The 22,550-nt window shown below is 29.6% G+C and overlaps 1 protein-coding gene across 4 annotated transcripts in view; it reads left to right on the top strand.

Moving 5' to 3' along the window:
- The window catches only part of LOC142323448 (WD repeat, SAM and U-box domain-containing protein 1-like), a 95,057-nt gene extending 74,162 nt beyond the window's left edge, over positions 1–20,895 (top strand). For 2 of the 4 annotated variants that reach the window (XM_075363081.1, XM_075363079.1), the window contains exons 16-18: positions 9,516–9,608; positions 16,461–16,622; positions 20,409–20,895. In XM_075363081.1, coding sequence (XP_075219196.1) covers positions 9,516–9,608; positions 16,461–16,609 — 242 coding nt within the window. In that variant the 3' untranslated portion in view covers positions 16,610–16,622; positions 20,409–20,895. The remainder of the gene's footprint in view (positions 1–9,515; positions 9,609–16,460; positions 16,623–20,408) is intronic. The other 2 variants (XM_075363080.1, XM_075363082.1) reach the window with 2 other exon arrangements.
- Positions 20,896–22,550: the final 1,655 nt, after the last annotated feature.

Below are 22,550 nucleotides of genomic sequence, written 5' to 3'. Positions count from 1 at the left end.
CAGCAAACATTAGATGTTGTTTTATATTATTGATATTATCTTTTTTTTAGATTTTTGTGTACTATCACAAAATTTTCCAAACTTGGAAAGGACTGCAAGTTTTCATTTGAAACATTATTATTCATTATTTGACATTTTTTTTATAAATGCCTTTATCTTGTTGGCTACTGAAAATTAATTTGTTCTTTCATCTTTCAAACTTAAATTTAAGTTATCAAGACGATTGAAAATATCTGATAAGTAGGCTAGTATTGTGATCCACAGCTCATCTGTCAATCAATCACGCAGTTCAAAATCTGTATCCATTAGGAACACCTGCAACTGTGATTGTAACTCAGATAACCTTCTTAGCATTTTTCCTTTAGAAAGCCATCTCACCTCTATGTGTAGCAGTAACTGAATGTCACTGCCTATTTCAGAACATAGTTTTGAAAATAAATGATAATTTAAAGCCCATTAATAAAATTGATCACCTTTATGGCCTCCTGGAGAACATGTTTAAATTGTTCAGGCATCTGCTTTACTGCTAAAGCTGTAAAGCTGCTAAAGCTGTAAAGCTACAATGAGTGAGGGTACAATTTTCAGTAACTGATTTTACTTTGGTAGCAATACCTCAATATTTTCCTGTCATAGCTTGAGCACCATCAGAACAGAAGCCGATGCACTGCTTCTAGTCCATTCCATCTTCTTCAAAGAAGTCATCCAGCTTTTTGAATATTTCAGTAGCAATAGTTCAATAGCTCATCACAAAATAAATAATCCTCTTAAGTTGTACTTTGAAGTACATACTGCAGATAAACCATAAGTTGAACAAAGTTTCTTACATTTGTGCTCTCATTGATTGTGTGGCAAAAAAAAATCACTAGTTTTGACTAGATCTATTATATTTTCTTTAACATTTAATGCCGTGCTTTCAATTCTGCAGTGTATGGAATCATTTGACAGTGGTAACATATCTAGCTGTTTAGCTGATGATTCACCCAAAATACAAGTCACCATATCTTTTGCAGCAGATAACAACAGCTCTTCAGCAATTATATGAGCTTTTTCAACCTTTGCTATTTTTAAGCTCGCTAAGAAAGACACCTCAACTGCTTTTAGAGTACTGCCTGTAAAAGATGACATCATTTTCTTTATGCACTTATCTCTGACAATTTTTGAAAAAAGTAATTTTTAGGTTTGTTCTCCAATGTTGAATGTTTAGAACTAAGGTGCTGTTTCAATAATGAGGGTTTCATGCTTTGGTTTGAAAGAATTTAAAGCAGGTTACACATCGAGGTTGTGGTATTGTTTACATCCATGACAGTAAATCCAATATTAATGTGCTCAGGATTGTATTTTCTTACAGCTTCTGTAATTTAGTTGGAAAAAAAATCTTGATTCACCACAAATTGTGATTTTGAAGTAGAGATCAATGGTACAGGGATTTTTTACAAAAATACAGTATTCTGTTTGTAATTTCTCTATTAAGCCACTTATCCATGTTGATTTATATTTTATGTCGACTAAACAAAATTAATTCAAGCAAATTACATGAATAAGATTGTATATAATAAAAAAAAAAACTCTTTCAAGATACGTATGCCAACACTAGCGCTTCAGTTTTATCAAATGAAAAAATAGCACAACAATATTTTAAGATCCGATTAACACAGAATAAATTAAATACTGGAAGCAGTTGTATCCATCTGTTGAGTATGATAACTATGACTAATTTGCTTAACTGCTGAAGAAAAGTACGGCAATCCTTTTATAATGTGCATTAAGAAGCCTGTTCATACATATGTGACACAGGGACAGACAAGTCATTACATGTTTGTTCTTGCTAGCCAAATAACTAATACTCTTATTGTTGCTATACACAAACAATTTCCTCAAATTAAGGGAACAGGAAATGCGTGATAAAATGCTTTTTTATTAATAACAAAAGTTTGAGAATTGCTGATCCACTGTATTAATAATAATAATTTAATAAATACTAGTAATAATAAATATCCGTTGTACTAATACTTTTGTATTATAATAATTTTAATATTTTCAATTTAATATTGGAATTTGTGTCTATTTTTGTACCACCTTGAGAAGCTCTGCAAACCACCAATGGTATGTTTTCCATATTTTGAGAACTGTGGCATAGACAAATATTTAGAAAATTAAATGTTATCTTATCCCTGGTGTTTATATTTATAAACGTGCTATCTTTACTAAAAAGAATAGTCACTTTTTCTTAAAAAATAACAATATTTGACTGTACCAAACCAAATAACAGAACTGTTTTCTTGTAACTTAATACAATACTTTTGGCTTATGAGAATGGGCCTTTTGCTTTTGTTGCCAAATTTTTAATAAATTTCCAAAACATTCAAAATATCAATACACTATTCTATTTAAGATACAGTCAAAAGATTTTCTTTTACAGAAACAATGTTACTCTGATGAATTTTTTAATACCAATCAGAAATTTGTAAAAAAAATCCTGAATTTTCTGCATCCCATCCAACATGATTATAATTTTCATTAATTCTTATTGAATTGTAAGTTATTTTTTATATTTAATATCTTCTTGTTTTTAACATATTTATCTTATTGTTATTTTGCGTTCATATTGCAAATACGAGGGATATCTCTAAAGTAAAGACCGCTGGGAAATTTCTCTCCTTAAGGTTGGTGAACCTGTTGTTCATGGCCACATTAGTAATGTACTCACTGCATTATTGTCTGTAAGTTGTCACATTGTAGTATCTTTGATTACGTGTGAGTTATTACGCTCTAAATGAATAGTAAAATTGATATTGTTGCCGACTGTGAAATACATCGAGTCATACGTTTTTTAAACCATCAAAACATTAAGCCGACTGAAATTCATAGGAAGTTGGTTGCTGTGTATGGTGATAATGTAATGAATAAAGAAACATCCAGTAATGGTGTAAAAGGTTTAGAAATAACAGAATTAAATGTGCATGATGAAGAACATCAGGGAGGCCCTCAATATTATCAAGAACGTGTTGACGTTCTTGTCGATGATGAAATTAGAAAAGATCATCATTTCCGACCTGGCCCTTCTTTTTCCTGATGCTTCAAGACCTGTTATTGGTCACATTGTTCATGACCATTTAGGCTTCAGAAAGATTTGTGCACATTTGGTGCTGCACGTCTTAACAGAATGTCACAAAAAAATCCGAATGTGATCTACTTTGGAATTTTTTATGTGCTACTCAGAAAAAGGTGATGAGTTCTGTAATTCAATTGTTAACAGCGATGAAACATGGATTTCGTATTACACGCCAGAGAGAAAATGACAGTCAAGTGAATAGCGTCATCCTCAATCACCAACCAGACCAACAAAGGTCAAGCTACAGCCATTTGGACTCAAATTGACGGCCACGGTCATTTGGGATCGGTTTGGCATACTGCTGATTGATTTCATGCCACATGAAACGACTATAAATGCAGAAGCTTACTGTAACCACAGTGTGCCATTCAAATCAGCAACGTGGGCGGCTGACCGATGGCATCATCCTGCTGCATGATCATCCATGCCTACATGTTGCTGGTCCGACATGTGATTTACTGAGAACATTTGGATGGGAAATTTACAATCACCCACCATATAGTCCGTACATAACCCCTTCTGATTACCATTTGTTTGAGAAATTTAAAGAATTTTTGAGAGGTAAGCAATTTGCGGGTGACGATGAACTTAAAAATGCTGTTAACAGACTTCGCTCCTTCTGATTACCATTTGTTTGGGAAACTGAAAGCATCTTTGAGTAGTAAGTAATTAAAAAAATGCTAATGCTTAAAAAAATGTTGTTAATCAGTGGCTAAATGGACTGGTGGCAGAAGAATACGACAAGGGTATATTGAAGCTGGTGTATCGCTACAATAAATGTCATAATTCAGGTGGCTTATACAGAGAAGTAGTGTAAGATATGTAGTTTAAGAGAAATAAAAAATATTTATAAAGTTTTCAGAATAAACTTTTTTACAATGAAATTGTCTTTACTTTAGAGGTAACCTTTTGTAATTAATGCGAACTTTAATCACATTTATTTTTTGTCTTGTAACTAAATGCACACATTTCTGATGCAATTTGTATAATATATTATTATATACCAATAAAAATAAAAGTTTTATTTATTTATTAAATATCATTTAATTATTTGCCGTCATAAAATATATGCTGGGAATATGTCAAACAGTCATAATTTTATTATTTAGAGCTGTTTAAGTTGCTGGAAAACATGGATTATGTGGGTGGTAGTAATTTTTTAAGATTCTATAATATGTTCTTGTTTAGCATTTTAATTATATATTAGAAATGTTATATTACCATAAAAACGTATGTTATTTATAAAATTATTTTTTCACTTGCTGCTTATTTTTTATTCCATGTTTAGTACTTTTGCAGAGTTCTCTGCAAAGACGTACAAAGATATACACTTAACACTTCATAATTTTAATATTTAAATCATGTTTTTTAATTTATTTCCAAATAAAACATTCTTATGCGGTAGAGACATCTGTGAAAGTACTAAACATGCAAGGAAAAATGAAGTAGTTAGTGAAAAAATTAATTTTATTTTATAAACAATTATGTTTTGCTGTTAGGTTACAGTTGGTTAAATTATATTAAGTACATTATATAATTTTTCAATTGTTATAAACAAAAATCTAATGAGATAAAAGTTGCTTAGTAATAGTTTTTTCTGTATGTATGTATTGTATTTTTTTGTGCGTTTCACATCACTTCTACATTTATTGTCAATTTATGTTGCATGTGAATGTAAATTAGATGGATTTCTGTTTATAGTTTGTAATTATTTGCACGTATATGTAAAACTTTACTATCATTATGTTACCCAATATTAAATAATTGCTAGGATAGCAATTCATAGTTTGAATAACTATAAAGTTATTCAAACAAATTGCAACACATAACAACTTGGAAAAGGACAGTTTTAAAGTGATTAATTAAAACTAAATATTTCCCATCTAATGATTCATAAGTTGTTACTCTTCAGAGAAAAGCATTTTCATTCATGGCATATACTATTGCAATCTTATCAATTGATGCCAGTTAATATTTATACTATATTTTTATAATTTTCCAACTTTACTATGCATAAGCCTTTTTTTAAATATTTTAGATTACACTGGATACCAAAATGAGGTTTTTTCTTTGTCACAAGAATGTTAATAAATGAATCTTGTAGTATTTTTGACGCTGATTTCAAATATGTAAGTGGCTTGTTTCTATCAGGCGTAGTTTTTTTTTGTAATTACCATTTTTTGTTATAAGAAAAAAAAAAAGCTGACAACATAGTTGTTTCTGATACACAGTTTACACACACAACTTAAATTTAAAATATTTGTCATTTTAAATATAATATTTTTGTTTGTTTATTTAATTCAGTGATTCTAACTAAAGCCCATCCACGTATTGTATTTAATTCACGTTGGTGTGGCGGTACTAGCGGCAACGGTCAGCACTAACTAAACTAACGCAATTTCACAACATACATAGAACAAATTTTGCTTGCACAGTTGGCAGACTGATATAGCCACAAGGCTTAACACAGTAGGTACTAAGTCAACCATGCGATCGAGTTCAATACCCAGCCAGACCTAGTTACTTTTTTACATTTTAAATATTATTCATTTATTTAATTCTACCGCTCACCTGTGACGTCACAACTTAGCAGTAGTTTAGAGTATTTTTTGGGGTGGGGGTGCAATTTTGCAATTATTTTTATTTTTAATTGTTAACAAATGTGCCTAAGAAAATATAACCTTAATTAGGCAAAATCTCAAGATACTGAGGGTGACGTTGCTCTACAGCCTCACCCCCTTGACCTTCTAAGTTGAAAATTTAAAAATATATAGCCATCAATGCCCCATATATAGAAGTAATCTGACCAAGTTTGATCAAAATTGGTCCAGTAGTTTTGGAGATATAAGGTGATTTAGAGGCCAACACGAACACACGTACATATAAACATTAATATCTGGAAAATTTCCATCTGGTTTTTGGGTTCCTTAGGTGTCAAAATATCAAGATCCAGCGAAAACCACATATGCCAAAATTGGACCGATTAAAATACTTTCTCTTCTAGAGCTGTAGCTCTGCTATAGCGCTATCTAGATGGGAAAGTAAAAGCTTTGTGACGGTTGTAAGATAGTATTAAACATACAAATTCTACATGCCTAAAATCTGCTTCTTTTGGATTTTCTGGTGTAGTTTGCTATAGGTACATCAGTCTTGCGATTCCAGCAGTAGTCAGCCAGCATTCTTGGGTTTCATTTTCCATGGTGGATATTTCCTGGTAAAGCATTCTCCATGTTTGTCACTCAAAGTTCCAAGATTGGTAGAGAAAAAAATTTCAGAGAATCCAAGAAGTGAATATTTAGTGACATATTACATCCAGGTGCTTTACAGTTTTTACGAAGCTCAGTTATAAGTTCTTTGTAGTTATCTGCCTTATGATTTTCACAGAAGTTGTTTACAACCTTTCTAAAAGATTTCCATGTAGTGACTGCACAATCATTCAAACTGTCTTCAAATTCGATGTCATTCATTAGTTTTCTTATTTGCAGTCTGACAAATATACCTTTTATATCTTAGCATCACATATTTTAGAGAACTTGTTTTTTTAGAAAGTGACATTTTTGTTAAAATCAATAATCCATTGGTTTTAAAAAAGTTTTCATTAAAACTAGCTTAATCTGTAGTGGTGGAAGGTAAATTTTTTCACGTTTTACTAGTGCTGGACTCACAACGTTCTTTTGTCCTACAGGCAATGTTTCTCTTATTGGCACCCTTTATTTTAACATGCAATTTCTTCCCATTTCTGCTGTCCCACTCACACAAGAAGCAACAAAATTTAGAATACCCAAGCTGTAAACTGAGAACCAGTGCTATCACTAACAGGTCTCTAAAAATATGCCACAAATGTTTCTCATACTAAATCATACCCAAACAAGTTTTATATTTTCATATGACTCCTTCATGTGAATTGCATGAGCTAAAAGGATTGATGCGATGTTATTTCCAACACGAAGAAGGACTGCTTTCAAATTACGCTTTGAGGAGTCTATAAAAAGACACCGTTCATATGGATGGTGCATATGTCCAAAAGCTTCTAGTAAAGGTTCCACATCATTACAGTAAACTAAGTCCTCATATTGGAAGAAGAAATGTTCAAATTCACACTGCCTGTCACAGAAAGCACTATTTTAATAATGTGTTGTAAAAGATTCCATCCTTTCAGTCGTGATGCGAGAATTTTTGCTTGATTCTTGAATAAAGTTAGGTCATGAATGAGATCATTTAATTCTGACTGATTGAATAAGACTGATTATTTGTATTTTTTAAAAAGTCTGGGTCCCTCTTAGTTCATTATCTGATAACGCTCCACAACCTTCAAGATGAAGTTTCATCTTCACCTTATTCCCATATTTTTGGTGGTACTGGAAAGGAGCTGCATCACTAAATGTCACTCACACGAGAGCTCATGCTTGACTGATGTAGCTGAGATTTTTCTTAGCCAGCATGATACATTGTTTATAGTATTACAGCCAGCTGTTAGTTACCAAAACAGTATATATATATATATATATATATATATATATACATACACTGTGCATATGTGACTAGTGCGTGACATAATTATATTTAGAAAACATATGACACAGTTCATATGTTTATCATTTTTAATCATTTTAATTACTGTAAAGAATAATAATACTTAATTTTTCATGGCTATTTATCAACTAAATTAACTAAATAAATAACATATCATACTTTTTTTGTTCGTGCACATATAATTGCTGGAAAATAGGAAGGGGAATTGCAAAAAAATCTGAGGTGAATAGGAAAACTCTGACTTTAAATTTGGAATCAGCACCCCAAAAAACATAAGATTCAGCAAATATTGACCATGTAACAAAATCATTGTTGACTAGTTAATTGTTTTTTGAATTGAAATTTGAAGAGTTATTTCACTATATTAAGTGCCTGAGTTCTTATTTAATGGAAGTATTTTTATATTTTGAATTCACTTATGATAAAACAAATAAATTAAATTCTAGAACTGAAGATTTATCAAGCCATTATAATTGATTAATTTAAAAAGTTTTCTTTCTGTTAATAGTAGAAAATCTACTTGTTCAATAATTCACATGGTGAAGGTAAAACATATTTGCGGAAGTTATTTGGTATGAGCCAGAAGGTAAAAGAATGGTGGGATTTAATGCATGAATTAAATACAAACAAAACACTTAAAGTTATATTGTTTTATTTGTCAAATTCTTTATCTCAACCAATTTTGTTGTATGATCAATCAATTTTAATATGCATACCCTTTGTTGTGATGTAACATATTTTCTATTTTGGTAGTAATATTTTTCTTTCCTTTAAGCGACTCTGGTCACATAATCTTTGCAAATAAACTATGTTTTTATACATCCCTACATGGAGTTAGATCTGAACTTCTTGGAGGCCGGAGTATACAGCTTTCTCGGCCTATCCATCTATCTGCAAATTTTTATTCAAAGCCTGGCTGATGAATCCAATAAAGTGTAGGGTCGACCATCTTGTTGGAAATAATTCAATGTACATTTTTAATTTCATCCAGTTGAGGAAAACAATAGCCATTTAACACATCAAAATAAACATTTCCATTAATAGTCTTTTCAGCAAAAAAAAAAATCATTGTTAAACAACACCAAACATTAACGTTTTATGAGGTGTCTCATGTTTTCTCAAAAATTACATGTGGTTTATGGTTTTCAGATCCTGTATTTTATGTTTTGTATTCTTTAATTCATTTATTAAGGTGAAAAGCAGCTTCATCCTTAAAAGTGATTCATTTTCACTAATTATGTTTAAAATTTCAGTAGTAAACTGGAAACATTTTTCTGTATAAGATTGTTTTATTTCTTGCTGTAGCTGAATTTTTTATGCATACTAGTACTTATTAACGGTTATGTAGTACTGTATTAACGGTTGTTTTTTGAACTTTTCAACTAGGCTTTGACAAGCTATTGATTTGTTAGGACTTCTAATTATAAATTGTCAAATTTGTTCAACACTTTCTTCTGATACTAATACCTTTCAAGTGATTTCTGTTTGAGAATAGATCATGTTTCTTTGAATTGATTGAACCAGGTCATATATTTTTTTCATGTGCTGGCTACTTTTCATTGTTGTGTCTATGCTTTTCATTGTACGTTAAACTAAAATTACTGACCCTAATGTGGGATCCCCCAAAACACCCTGCTCTTTTCTTGAACAGAAAACAAAGAAAAACACCTTGGCAACAATACCAGAGACTGATGCAATGGTTAAATGGTTGTTACACATACTTCTCAGGCAGAGGCTTTCAGTGCTGCAAACATAATTTCTCAAACTGTCCCTAATGCTTGATCTGAGCTACTGAAAGACTATCATTCTTTTATGATGATCCTGTATAGCGTAAAATTAGTATTAATTCTTGATATTTATTTTTGAAAAGATTGTGAATTATGGGAGACAAATGAAGATATACCAGAAGAATTCACATGTCCTATTACACACCAGCTGATGAGAGATCCTGTCATATGTATCGGTGAGAACCAAAATCCTTAGTATTAGTTTTAAAGAATATATTTTGTAGGATGATCCATAAAATATTTTATATTTCTGTTTATTTCATACCCTTTTTTTATTACATATCAGATGAGTTAATTTATACATGAATCATTATTACACCTGCTTATGCTGTATTTTTTTTTTTTTTTTTTTTTGTTAAATCATTTTAACATTTTCTTTGATAGCCTAGCAGTTTTTCTTATTTATTGGGAAAACAAGCAAAATAGACTGCTATAGTTATAAAACTCACTATATTTGACCCTAGCCTGTTATAATAAACAAGTGAAAGGAAAAAAATATGTATATATATATATATATATATATTTTTTTTTTTTTCCTAAGTTTACATATATATATATATATATATATATATATATATATATATATATATATATATATATATATATATATATATATATGTGTATATAAGTATACATATAAGTATATAAGTTTACATATATATATATATATATATGTAAACTGAATTTATTCCAAAAGTATGTAGCTTGGGAGTTGATAAGATAGATTGTTTTTTTGATCTGAACCAACTAAGTCATGTGATATTGGGATTTGATATCAGTTAATTTAAATAATTTAAAGATATGCACTGCTGAAATTAAAACTCTACTATTTTAGTAGTTTATGAAGTTTTCCGTAATAAAAATTTAATTAGTGAGTCATTCATTTTTAATACTGTATTAATTTTGCCAACATTTGTTAACAGAACTTCCCTCAGAAAAAGAATTACTATTATGTTTGACAAAATAAAGTGATTGTATTCTGTTAGCTTTATTTACTATGTGCATATATGTCTGGGTGTTCCTGTTATTAAATATTTATTCTGAAGATGTTATCAGCAGTTTTCTTCCCAATTCATTCATCATGTTTATTTTACCGGAGTTTAAGGAAGTGCATATGGCTGTAAATTTCTTTAAGAAGAATACACAAAAAAGGTATAAAAAAGTCCAAAAAACCTTATCTAAACATTTTAGGAAAATTGATTAGAAATTAGAAGATTGAATAAGAATAAGATTAACGTAAAAGCATTTTACTTTCTTTTTAACTGGTTTATATAACTGCAATTTCAAATATTAATCCATTTTATAATACCTCTTATTCTTCACATAATTATTAATTTCTCATATCCTCCAAAAATAAGACTGTAATAAACAGGTTTCACACTGTAATAAACTTTCTGTTATATCTATAAATTTGTGACTGTTTTGTAACTTAATAGCAACTTTTGCTTTAGAATTTTAATCCCCAATTATTTTTGTAAAATTTTAATTTGCCCTCAGCTCATGTAATTTTATCCACAATGAAGACCAATTAATTGATGTAAACATCTGTAAAATCTATAAATAATGCAAATCTTGTACCTCTTTGTTTTCTCAGATAAAGTAGATAATTGCATTCCATATAAATACATTAACAACATGCAGCCTCTTCCCTCTCTCAGCCATTACTGAAATAATGGTAATAATTTATTCTCTTTACTAAATTGACTCAAATGACTACACAACATCAAAGTAAACAGCTCAATAATAAGATTGAGTTGCTACGTATTGTAAATGATTTTACAAAAAAAAATCTGTTCTGACATAAATGAATAAAACGTACATATCTTCATCATATATGGTTGAATTAAACATTTTTAGATCCTTTAATAATATTAGAGAAACATATTGCCTGACATAGTTAATAAAAAATAGAAGAGTATTGAAATGGTATATAGAAGCAAACTCCTATTTTTCATACTCTGAGCTTTCCAAATGGTGTAAATGAAATGTTTTTGTGCACTTCTTTATGACACCTTACTCTACACTGTATCTTAATATTTTTATTTTTTTCATGTTAATAAATGTACACTTTAATTTGTTTTTATATATATTTTATATGTTGTGGCTTTGTTAGTGTTTCATGGTGATTTTTACAATTAGGCCTAAAAAATGTTTCTGATACTTAAGGTACTTGTATATTATATTAAATTTTATGAAAACTTTTTAATGGTGTTCAATTTATAATTTAATTTTGTTTTAAGATAATCTTGTGTGTTCAAGTACAGATATGTAGAGTATATAATGTTAAATAATTATTGTACATTTTAATATATAATGAAATTAATGTTTTATTTTTAAGTTTGTGCTGTTATAAGTCAACATTAACATGCTAATCATAAAGTATAAAGGTAACTATTCTTAGTAATCTGAAGAAAGAAATAATTGTGTCACTTACATTTAGATCATTCAGTTTGTTAAATGTATAGTGAAAATGTATGAGGTCTATGTGGAAAGTATCTGACTTTGTGCTACAGTTAGCAAAAGAGTTAGTTAGGGTCAATGGTGGTAATGTCCATTTTTAAGTACTCTACTTTGGAAGCATAATCTTTTTCCACTGTTGCTTTTACTTTCAAAAGCACTCCTTGAATTCTTCTTTCTTAGTAGCTAACAGCTGTTTCATTGCATTGTTTTTAATCTCCTCCTATGTCATAAATCTTCAGAAGAATTTTTCAATTTATGAAAGAGCCAAAAGTCACAGGGAGCCAAGTCAGGATTATGCAAGGGCTGACAAGAGTCGCCATAATTCTGTGTTTCATTAGAAATAGCTGGATAATTTTAATGAATGGGCAAGTACATGATCATAATGAAGCACCTAGTCACCTTTTGTCTATAAAGTAGGCCATTTCTTTCTCATTGCATCATGTAATCACATTAAAACTTCTGAGTAATACTCTTTAGTCACTTCTGACCTTTTGGAACATATATAATGATGTAATGTAATAATATAATGTAATATCCCAAACCATTCTTTAATTTGTGTATCAGTTATAGATTCATTGGTGTTTACTTTACAAATCAGCATATCAGTTCGATGGTTTCTGAACTAGAATGTTCAAGTTGTTGACAAAATTTAATAGACTCTTTGCTCCATGTGTTCTAACATTATGAAATTCAACAACACAAATACCAACTGTTACATTACAGCCTATTGTTGCTAACTGAATAGTTCGATCAATTTGTCATTTGGTGTTCACGTCTGTCCAGCCCACATTGTGAATACTAGCGCACTTATGGATTTCCACATTCAAAATTAGAAGATTAATACTTTCCAGACAGATCTCATATGTAGATGATAAATAGATGATTGTTTTCTTCAGATCTCTACATGGTTTTATGAAAAAGATTTTACATTAATCACTTCATGTTAACAATCATCTAGGTTTTCCATAATTAAGTGGCATCTTGCACTTTGATATCAACTTATCAAAGTTAGGTAAATCTTTGAATAACAGATATTTATGGAATAAAAATTCAAAATTCACCAAAAAAATTGAATCTGTCAATTTAAAATAAAACTTTCTACTCATGGAATATGGTAAAAAAACACTGTTAGGTTGCATGTTTTTGCCTCATTGTAGTCATATCGGGTATTTGAAAGCTGTCATTCAAACCTGAATTGCAACTGACAAAGTAATACCTTAGTTGTGCAGACACTTGTTAAAAGTTAGGCTCTTACATCAAAGACTTATTTGATGCACATTTAGCACAACTCTTTTTCCATTCTACTCTCATCTTAATTATATTTGCAATGAAAAAAATGAATTAACGTAAGTCTGCTTATATTCTCAATTAGTTTTAGTTTTGATTACTGATATTTTCTAGCATATTTATTAACTTTATGATTCTGAAAGTAGTCTAAGTATGTTGTCACCTTAGAGTTTATGTTTTGTTATATTAATGAGTGAAAATGGAGAGTATAATTTGTGAAACTATTGTCAATAAATATATAATTATTTTTTTAATCTAAAGAAGCTGACAAGAAAGTTGTAATACTTTGCTGGCATTGATTATTTATTCTTATATAGAGGAAAAATAATGATTTAGATGAACCTAAAAATTCAAAAAATCAACATTTTTAAACTTTGATCAATTCCCCACCCACAATATTGCCCCCAAAGAATTTTTTTACATTGGGTTACTAGCTGTACTGCTAGGCCTAGGAAGATAAAAAAAAATTATTTAAAAAATATATAATAAATAAAAACATAAGTATTTTTCAATTTTTGGGAAAGGGGAAATTTTGGGGCAATATTTTTTTTTAAATGTTAAAATAAGCTTGCACACATGTACTGAGCTTAATGTAAAGTTGGGTTATGTTTGTAAAATTTTGAGAAAATTGACTCGGAAAACTATGTATGCCACCCCCTGGAGATATTGACCCCAGAATTTATCAACAAATTGCCCCATATACACAAGTGTCTATACAAAATTTTATCAAAATCTGTTTATCCAGTCAAAAGGCTTCAAACACACCAACATAAAAGTAAAAGTAATGTAAAAGTAAACTGTAAGTTTCAACTCAGAAATAAGATATGCCATGTTTAAAAACAATTGCAATTGCAGTTTTTAAGAGTGCATCTTAAAAACAGCAATTACAATTATTTTTAAAACATGGTAAGTTTAAAAATGTTGGGGATGCTAGAAAACGTTTGATTCTCAATGTGGGCAGGCAGTAAGTTAAAACGTTTGAGAATCAATCCTCTAAAGCTATGATACCAGTTAAGTAAAAACATTGGTAATGATGTTCCAGAATTTATGTTAACCCATAAGAGAAGTCCATAGTGGATTGGATTTTAAGGATATATATATGCCAGCCAACCTCAATATTTGGTTCCAAGCAGAACAGAAATTTACCCTAATTGGGCCCATGCCCCCTCTAGTTCATTTTATCCTTTTTCTCAACTCCTCATTTTCTTATCCTCTGTCCCTTCTTCCTGGGATGGGTTAATGTGTAGGAATTGTTAAATCACTGTTCTGGCTCCTCTGTAGTCTTTTACTGGTATTTTCTAGTAACCTGCAAGTTAGTTGCTTCTTTATTGGGGTTTAGAACATAGCCTGTGGTACTGTCCAGAAATTTATTTCCTATTTAAACGTCATACGAAAAGCTAAACTAGTAGCTAAGGTTTCAGTTGCATAAAACTGGGCCTCCTATTCCTAAAATCTAAACATATTTATATTTTGGGGATTTGAAAATTCTTTTATGAAAGAAATTCAGTGAAACTGAATGTATTATGCACCATTTCTATAAGCAAAATTTATGGTCCTTTTTCTTTTTTTTAGCAAAATATGACTTGAATTTTGTATGGATGTGCTACAAATCGGTTGTTTCCCTGACGAAGATTCAGATGATTTCATTTTCAATCAAGAATGCGTCCCACCTTATTAATATTTGTAGGTCTGGCATTATCTCAATAATACTATTCTCAGGATGATGGATCAGATGAGATGGACCAGAAGATTTTATTCATCATCTGTGGCTTCCCACTTCGATAGACCTGGGTGGCATGTGATTTTTATCTGTGGAGCTACATAAAAGAAGAGCTGTTTTTATCATTTATACCTGATGCTCTTCAAGATCTGAGATATCAATTGTTATAAATTCAATAACTGGGGACAAATTAATTCGTTTGTGACAAGAAATGGACTACCAATTTTATTTTTCATTTAACACATTCATTTCTCAACAGAAGGTGCTTCTGTTGAATGCATACTAAATCAAGGATCATAACTTAGAACCCTTTTCTATTCGGTAATATCTAGTATGCGTTTCTGTCTTTTATGGTTAGAAATAAAAATTTAATATGCTCTTTCTTTTTGAATTACCTGTTTTTTCTTTTATATCATAAAAATATTATTTTTATAAAGTAAGTGTAAAGGAAAAAAATTCAAAGCAATAAGTAAGAGGAAAAGCTAATTTTTACAAATATTATATTTTGCTGCTATGATGTAGTTTATAATCATTTGTAATTATAACTCTGTTAATAATATATAAACATGTGTATTTATGAATTTACGTAGCTCTAGGAAATATTTTAGTATCCCAAGCTGCATAAAAAGGCTATGCTAGAATTATACCATAACCTAAGTATTAACTTTTTCAGCATTATAAAATATTAAAGGAAATTAATTATTAAGATATTTGCTGTTTGCATAAGTAGTAGTGAAATACATTACTACAGATAGACTTTATGCCACACTCTTTTAAAAATTATTGCAGGCTGAACTTTTTTTCAATAGTTTTCTTATTATTATTTATATACAAATACATGTAATAGAAATTATATTTGATTTTCTTTACGCCCTTATTAGTATAATTATGACAGTTTTGATTGATTGTGTTGGTGTCAGAAATGGAAACTGTTCTAATGAATGGACTCCTTGCACTATTAGTCATAATTTTACTTATTTATTAAATAAACAAAATTTGAGAATATGTCCTGTAAAGGGGAAATTTTTATTTGGAAATTGTGGTGCTATGTATGATTCTAAAGACTTCAGAAGTAAAAAATTGACTTACAGTTGAATTCTTTTTTTTCTGTTAACGGTTGCAAAATAATTTTACACAACTGTTTATACAAAGATTCTTAACTTTAGTAAATAGCAAACAACAAACTTTAAAATAGCGGTACATCAGCTTTAATTAATACTTTTTATGAATTTTTACCAAAGGTAGGAGGTATGTATGATGTTTAAATACATTGTTTTTTTCATTGTTTGAAAAAAGGTTTTCATTAATAATTTCATTTTGTAATTTTGGTTTCTAAACATTGTTTATATTCTGATTATAGTGATTATATTTAAAGTAGAGAGCTTTAATTTCCTTTAGTATAGAGTGATCAGCAACTCGTCCAAAGTAATGAAGGCTCCATGATAATTTCTAAGGATCTAATCATTTTTTAAAAAACTGCAAAAAATGTCTAAAATTTTTAATTGATTGTTTCATTTCATCTCAAATTACACTACTTGCTTCATTTTAATTCATTTCACAGACGGTTACACATATGAAAGATCAGCAATTGAATCTTGGTTCGCTAGTGGAAGAGAAACTAGTCCAATGACCAATAATCCTGTACCTACAACTGATGTAACACCAAATTATGAACTGCAACAGCAAATTGATGAATTTTTGAAGCACTAATCTTAATTGTAAGGTTAGTCAGTTGTTATTTATTTTAAGTTAAAAATCTTTTACCGACAGGTTTATGTTGTATTATGTTAGATGTAATTAGAATTTAATGTCCAAAGTATTGGGTAACATCTTTAAAACCTAATTATATTAATTAACATGATTACATCTATTATTTTGTTCTTATGTTATTTAATTATTAAAGATAAATTTATTTTTTTTACAGTTAAATGTTATCTTCAGGTTACTAACTACTCAATAAGTATTTTATTCTTCTTATTAGACTATGATTATGGTAAATGGATAATTCAAAATGAATACTTCCCAAATACCTTTTTCATACGCCATATTTAATGTTTTAAACATACCATTTTTATGCAGGTGTGTAATAATAGTACTGGGTGATTGAAAAAGCATAAACTTTAAAAGCATATAAAAATTTATTTAGATTCATTTGAGGTCTCATTTCATAGCTCCAATACATCAAGTTTTGACTCGCATAATTCATTAGCACTAAATTTGGCCACCAACACTGTCACCAGTGTTGTTAAAAATGGATACATTTACTGGTACTGGAACGCGCTCACTCTGTGTTTTGGTTTCATAATTTGCTATTAGCAACTGCAGGTCAGTGTAATTTTCATAGAGCGTACTGAAGGAATCCTCCTACTAGGCATACAATTTACTCTTGGCACCAAACTTTCATTGTGACAGGTTGTTCTGTTAAACATACAAAATCACTAGGTTACCTGTGCATCCCTGAGGCTGCTGTGGAAAAACTCAGAGAAAGCGTTGCATGTAGTACAAAGAAATCAACTTGAAGTGCATCACATGAGACTGGCATTCCACTAACGACTGTTTGGCATACATTATATAAACAATTGCACTTGAAATCATACAAATTAACCACGGTTCAACCATTGTAGATTATGACAAAGTTGCTCGGCTGCAGTTTTGTCTAGAAATGATGGATAGAATTGCAGACAACAGTACATTTTTAGTGATGAGTTAACATTTCACATCAGTGGCAAGGTGAACACCCATAACTGCCAAATATGGGATAGCGAAAACCCTCTTGAAACTTTGCAGCACATTTGTGATAGCCCTAAGGTCAATGTATTTTGTGCCCTAAGCAAATAAAGGCTGTACGGACTTCCAGGAGGCAACTGTAAATGGTATTCTTTATCTGAACATGCTTAAAAATTTTGTAATTCCTCAGTTAGACAATGATGACCAAGATGGATGCTATTACTGTCAGCAAAACAAAGCAGCACTTAGAAGTCTGAGATTTTCTTGATACTTGATTCCCAGGTTGGTGGATTGGTCATGAAGGTCCATTTGCATGGTTACTTCGCTCCCCAGATTTAACCCTGCTAGATTTTTCTTGTGCAGTTTCATTAAAGATTGAGTTTATATATTACCTTTGCCTGCTAATCTTCTTAAACATAGACTTTGAATTAACGCTGCAGTTGCAGATATAACATCTGACTTGCTGGCTAGTCTGGAATGAAATTGACTTCAGGTAGGATGTATGTCGCATTTCAAATGGAAGCCATATCAAACCAAAGTGAATGTCGGGTGACAAACTTGATGTGATCTATGAAATAAGACCTCAACTGAATCTGTAAGTTAACTCGATAAATTTTTATATGCTTTTAAAGTTATGAAGTCCTTTTTGAATCACCTGGCATTTTCTTACAGTATGGCATTACTAACAATATGCAGACCAAATATTGTGTCGTACTGGCCCAAGACTATTCTACAATATTGTAGTCTGATGTGGAATGGATACACCCTTAGGTAGAAAAGACTGTTTCTTGTACTTCATATTCACAACCGTAATTCAAGGATTTATTAAAAATCTTGTTTTTTTTGGATGAACATTTAGTGCCTGTATGTTATAACCCCGCTATTATATCACCAAATGTTAAAAGTATTTCATGCATTTTCATTTTTTTAAACAACTATTTTTATTTAATTTTTGTGTTGTAGATGAGAATTTTACAGCAGAATATACCAATATGATTCAATTTTGTAGTATACAACCAGCAACAAAATTTATATGTTCTGATAGTTCTATGAATTTTGTTATAAAAGTTGCATATTTTCTATTTTATCTCAAACTTCTAAATTAACCTGTAACCATTAAATAAAGTTATACTGATGGTCATAACATTGATACCAATATCAGAATTTCTTTGAAAAACATCTTTTCTTTTCTTTTTGAATAGCTGATCAGTGATGTGTTATTTGTTGAGCTCAAGAATTTTAATTCATTCTTTATAATGAAACACTCAGGCATTTATTTATAATTGTTTTTGTCTCAGGTTGTTGTCTTTTTTAATGATTTTGATTAGTTCTTTTTTATTCACTTTGGCTGGAACCACTTCATTTCTTATATAATCAGATCACTTAATTTTTTTCTGTTTGTCTCCATTATTAAACATCAGAAAATTTCTGATGTTTTAGTGGTTTTTACATTTAATGGTTTACAATTAAGATGTTCACACCCTTAAAGTATATGCTAAATATTGCATTTTACTTAAAATTTCTTTAAATCTGTTATTAATTTACTTGACAGTTGCAATTAGTTACTTAGATAATTTTTGTGGTATCACCATCTTATTTTTATACCGTATTATTTGAAATGTTTTAAAATATCTATTTTGACAGATGTTTATAATAGTGAATAATAAAAACGTTTGATTGTGTTCTGAACAATAAAAGAAAATCTAACAAGGAAGTAGCATTAGAAATATATAGTGTACATTTTTTAACATCATTACAAAAAATATTGTTGTATCAAGAATTACCTTGCCATGCAAGGTAATTCTTGTATGTAAATCAAGATGTAACATCTCAAGAACTACATTCCCCCAACTCCGTACTGACAGTGATTATATCATAACTAAATGGTTGAAAATGGTTCTAAAGAATGGCTTTCAAAATTGTTTTAAAAATTTCTGTGAATGTTTGTAAAAGTGTGTGTGTAGCTGACAAGTAAAACTGCATTAAAGTACACTGCAAAACCTTTTATTATATATAGTTTTTATAAAATAAGGTATTCAGGAATTAATTTTTAAGCAATTTTTTATTCACTGGACCCGTAGTAGAATGCTTCTCGGATATTTAAATACTCGCAAAAAAATTAAATTTTGCAATTATACTGACTCAGAAACAACAGGCTGTGAAGATATTAAACTTTGGTTTTCGTTCTTGACTTCTGGACTCAGATCGACTAGTCTGTGTAAGTAACTCTTAATAATCAAAGTTTAGCTATAATCGGCAGTGAGATTCAAATTAAAATAACTGTACTATTTAGATTAGAATGCAAATCTTGCAACATCACAGAACAGCCATCACAACAGTCAGAATAAATTATGACGATCTCCTCACCCGGTTAGTCATTAAAACTAAAGACACCAACAAAAATTGTTATATATTTTGCTTTTATTGATTTAAATATAAAAATTATTTAATATCAATGTTTCCTATCTCCATAGTGGTGTAAACTATTAACTTTGATGAAAAATACTATTGTGGAAAAATAAAGTGCAAATTAATAAAATAATGGTATACTCAATCTTCAGATCAAAAGAAAAAATAGGTTTTTAAATAGTGTTTTTGTCCTGGTGTAACATTCATTTTGCAAAGTGGTAAACATTGAAGAATATACTGTACTGCAAAGAGTTAAAGATGTAAGAAAAGACTTAATTTTATTTTTTTATTAGTCTCTTTGCTTGGTTATGGAATAAGTGTTTATCTTGAATTAATAATTTTTTTAACTTTTTTGATCTGTCTTATTTTACAGGTTTATTGATTAAAACATCAACACTTTCAGCACTGGTTTTAATAGAAAAATTCACTCGCGTGAAAATGGTTTGAATAAGTATTTTAAAAACAATTTTTAATTAACTGTAATTATAGTTAGATTTTAATGAAATTATTATACAAATTATACAGTATTATGTTTGAATAATTCTGTAGTATTTAGGCATAATGTGTTATAATTTGCTCACAATATATATTTATTACCTTGTGTGCTGAAGAAAAATATTTTAGCAATGCTAATACATTTTGCTGTCACTATTATTTAGAGATAATTAATTTCTAATAACTGCATTTTAACATTTTGTTCATTAAATATCATTTCTTATTGATATATTATTAAATCATTATAATGTGCCTATTTTAAAATGTGTGATCGATTCTCTTGATTGTGTATATAGTAAATTTATAGTTTTCTAAGAAAAATGTATATTAGACTTGATTAATAAAAATAATCTTTATGATTTTGATTCAGTTACAAATTCCTTTCATCCTCACTAGCTCACTGATGTCTTGTTATTTCATTAATTGTTAATTCCTTATAGTAGTATGGTAAAAGATGGTTGTATCCTTTTGCATGTGTATATGTTATGGTAAATAAATGTTATGATAAATCCAGTGATTATTGTATGCATAATCACTGAACCAGTGAATTTAATTAATCGTCTCCAATGTTGGAGAAATAACACTAATTACAGTAAGTTAATTACATTAACCTTGACTAATTAACAGTAAGTTACGATTATTTAAATAAATTCAGTAATTACCGCTTGTAATTAAGTTGTTATTTTAATATGTAAAATATGTTAATAAGGAAAACACCAAACGACCAGTATAATATGGAAAACAACCAATATATTTAATAAATGTTTATATATTTATTAAATTCTCCAACATTTGAGGCGATTAATCAAATTCATCAGTAATTATGCATAATCACTGGATTAATCAAATTTACCATAACTTATACCATGTTCACTGATTCTATGACTTTTATGACCAATTTGTAATCCACATTTGAATCACTTCCACGAGTCAAAGATCTTATCTTGAAGGAATTGGATTGTTACATTCAAATTGGTTACTATATACTGTACATATTCTCTAGTATAATAATAAGTATTTTCTGTGCTGATCTTTCAACGTCAACATAATTATTATATCATATGTAAAAAATTTCAATCTATATCATTCTCTCCCGATATTACTCTCTACAGATCCCTCTGTACCAAATTAACTAAACCTGGATGCCATATTTTACAGCCCACCATCTTAGTTTGTCTTTTACAAGATTCTATCACAAACTTCTCTCCTTTTTTATTTGTCCTCAGATTTTATTAACTCATAAATTTCAACATCCTCTTACAATACTGCATTTCAAGGGCCTCCATTTTTTCTTTCTGCTTTTCGTCCATGTTTCACTTCTAAAAAGTGCTACACCTGTAAATATATATATTTTAATATCTTTTTTATTATGTATACATTAGGTACTCACAGACCTGTTTTCTACATAAAAGCTCTCCTTTAAACTTGAACATTGAACCTTGAACTAGACTGCTTTTGATCTCTAACGTACTTCATACTTGTTATTTAAATCCCTAAATATCTTTACTATGTAACTACTGGTATATAATTTTATCCTGTTAATCTTGCAATAAATCCATGCCATTCAGAATTTTTTCAACTCATTTTTTGTTTCTGACACAAAATAAATGTAATCAGCAAATCTTATCACTTTTAATTTGTCTTTCGTTTCCCAAATTGCTTTTTCTTTGTACAAATGGAAAATTAATTGGGGTAGGCTTCCTTCTCGCTCCTTTTTTGAGGCAGAACTTGTCTTTCTTCATCTTCTATTCTTATACAGTAACTGATTCTTATACAGATTCTATATAAGTCTTGTTTCCTTACATTTCAGTCTAAATTTCTTTAAAATGTTTAATATCCATTTTACATTACTATTCCTTCCCACATCTATAAATGCCTACATGGCATCATAAACTTGCTTTCTAAAATAAATCTACAGGCAAGAATGGCTTCCCTTATAACCTTCTAAAACTGATTGATCTTTATCTATTACACTTTCCATTTACAAATTCTATTTGCCTATAAATTATCTTAGTGAATA

The sequence above is a fragment of the Lycorma delicatula genome, chromosome 4 (genome assembly GCF_047948215.1).
Source record: "Lycorma delicatula isolate Av1 chromosome 4, ASM4794821v1, whole genome shotgun sequence".
In the NCBI taxonomy this organism is placed as follows: Eukaryota; Metazoa; Arthropoda; class Insecta; order Hemiptera; family Fulgoridae; genus Lycorma; species Lycorma delicatula.
The sequence above is the reverse complement of the archived record's forward strand: the minus strand, read 5'-3'. Positions and strand labels throughout refer to the sequence as shown.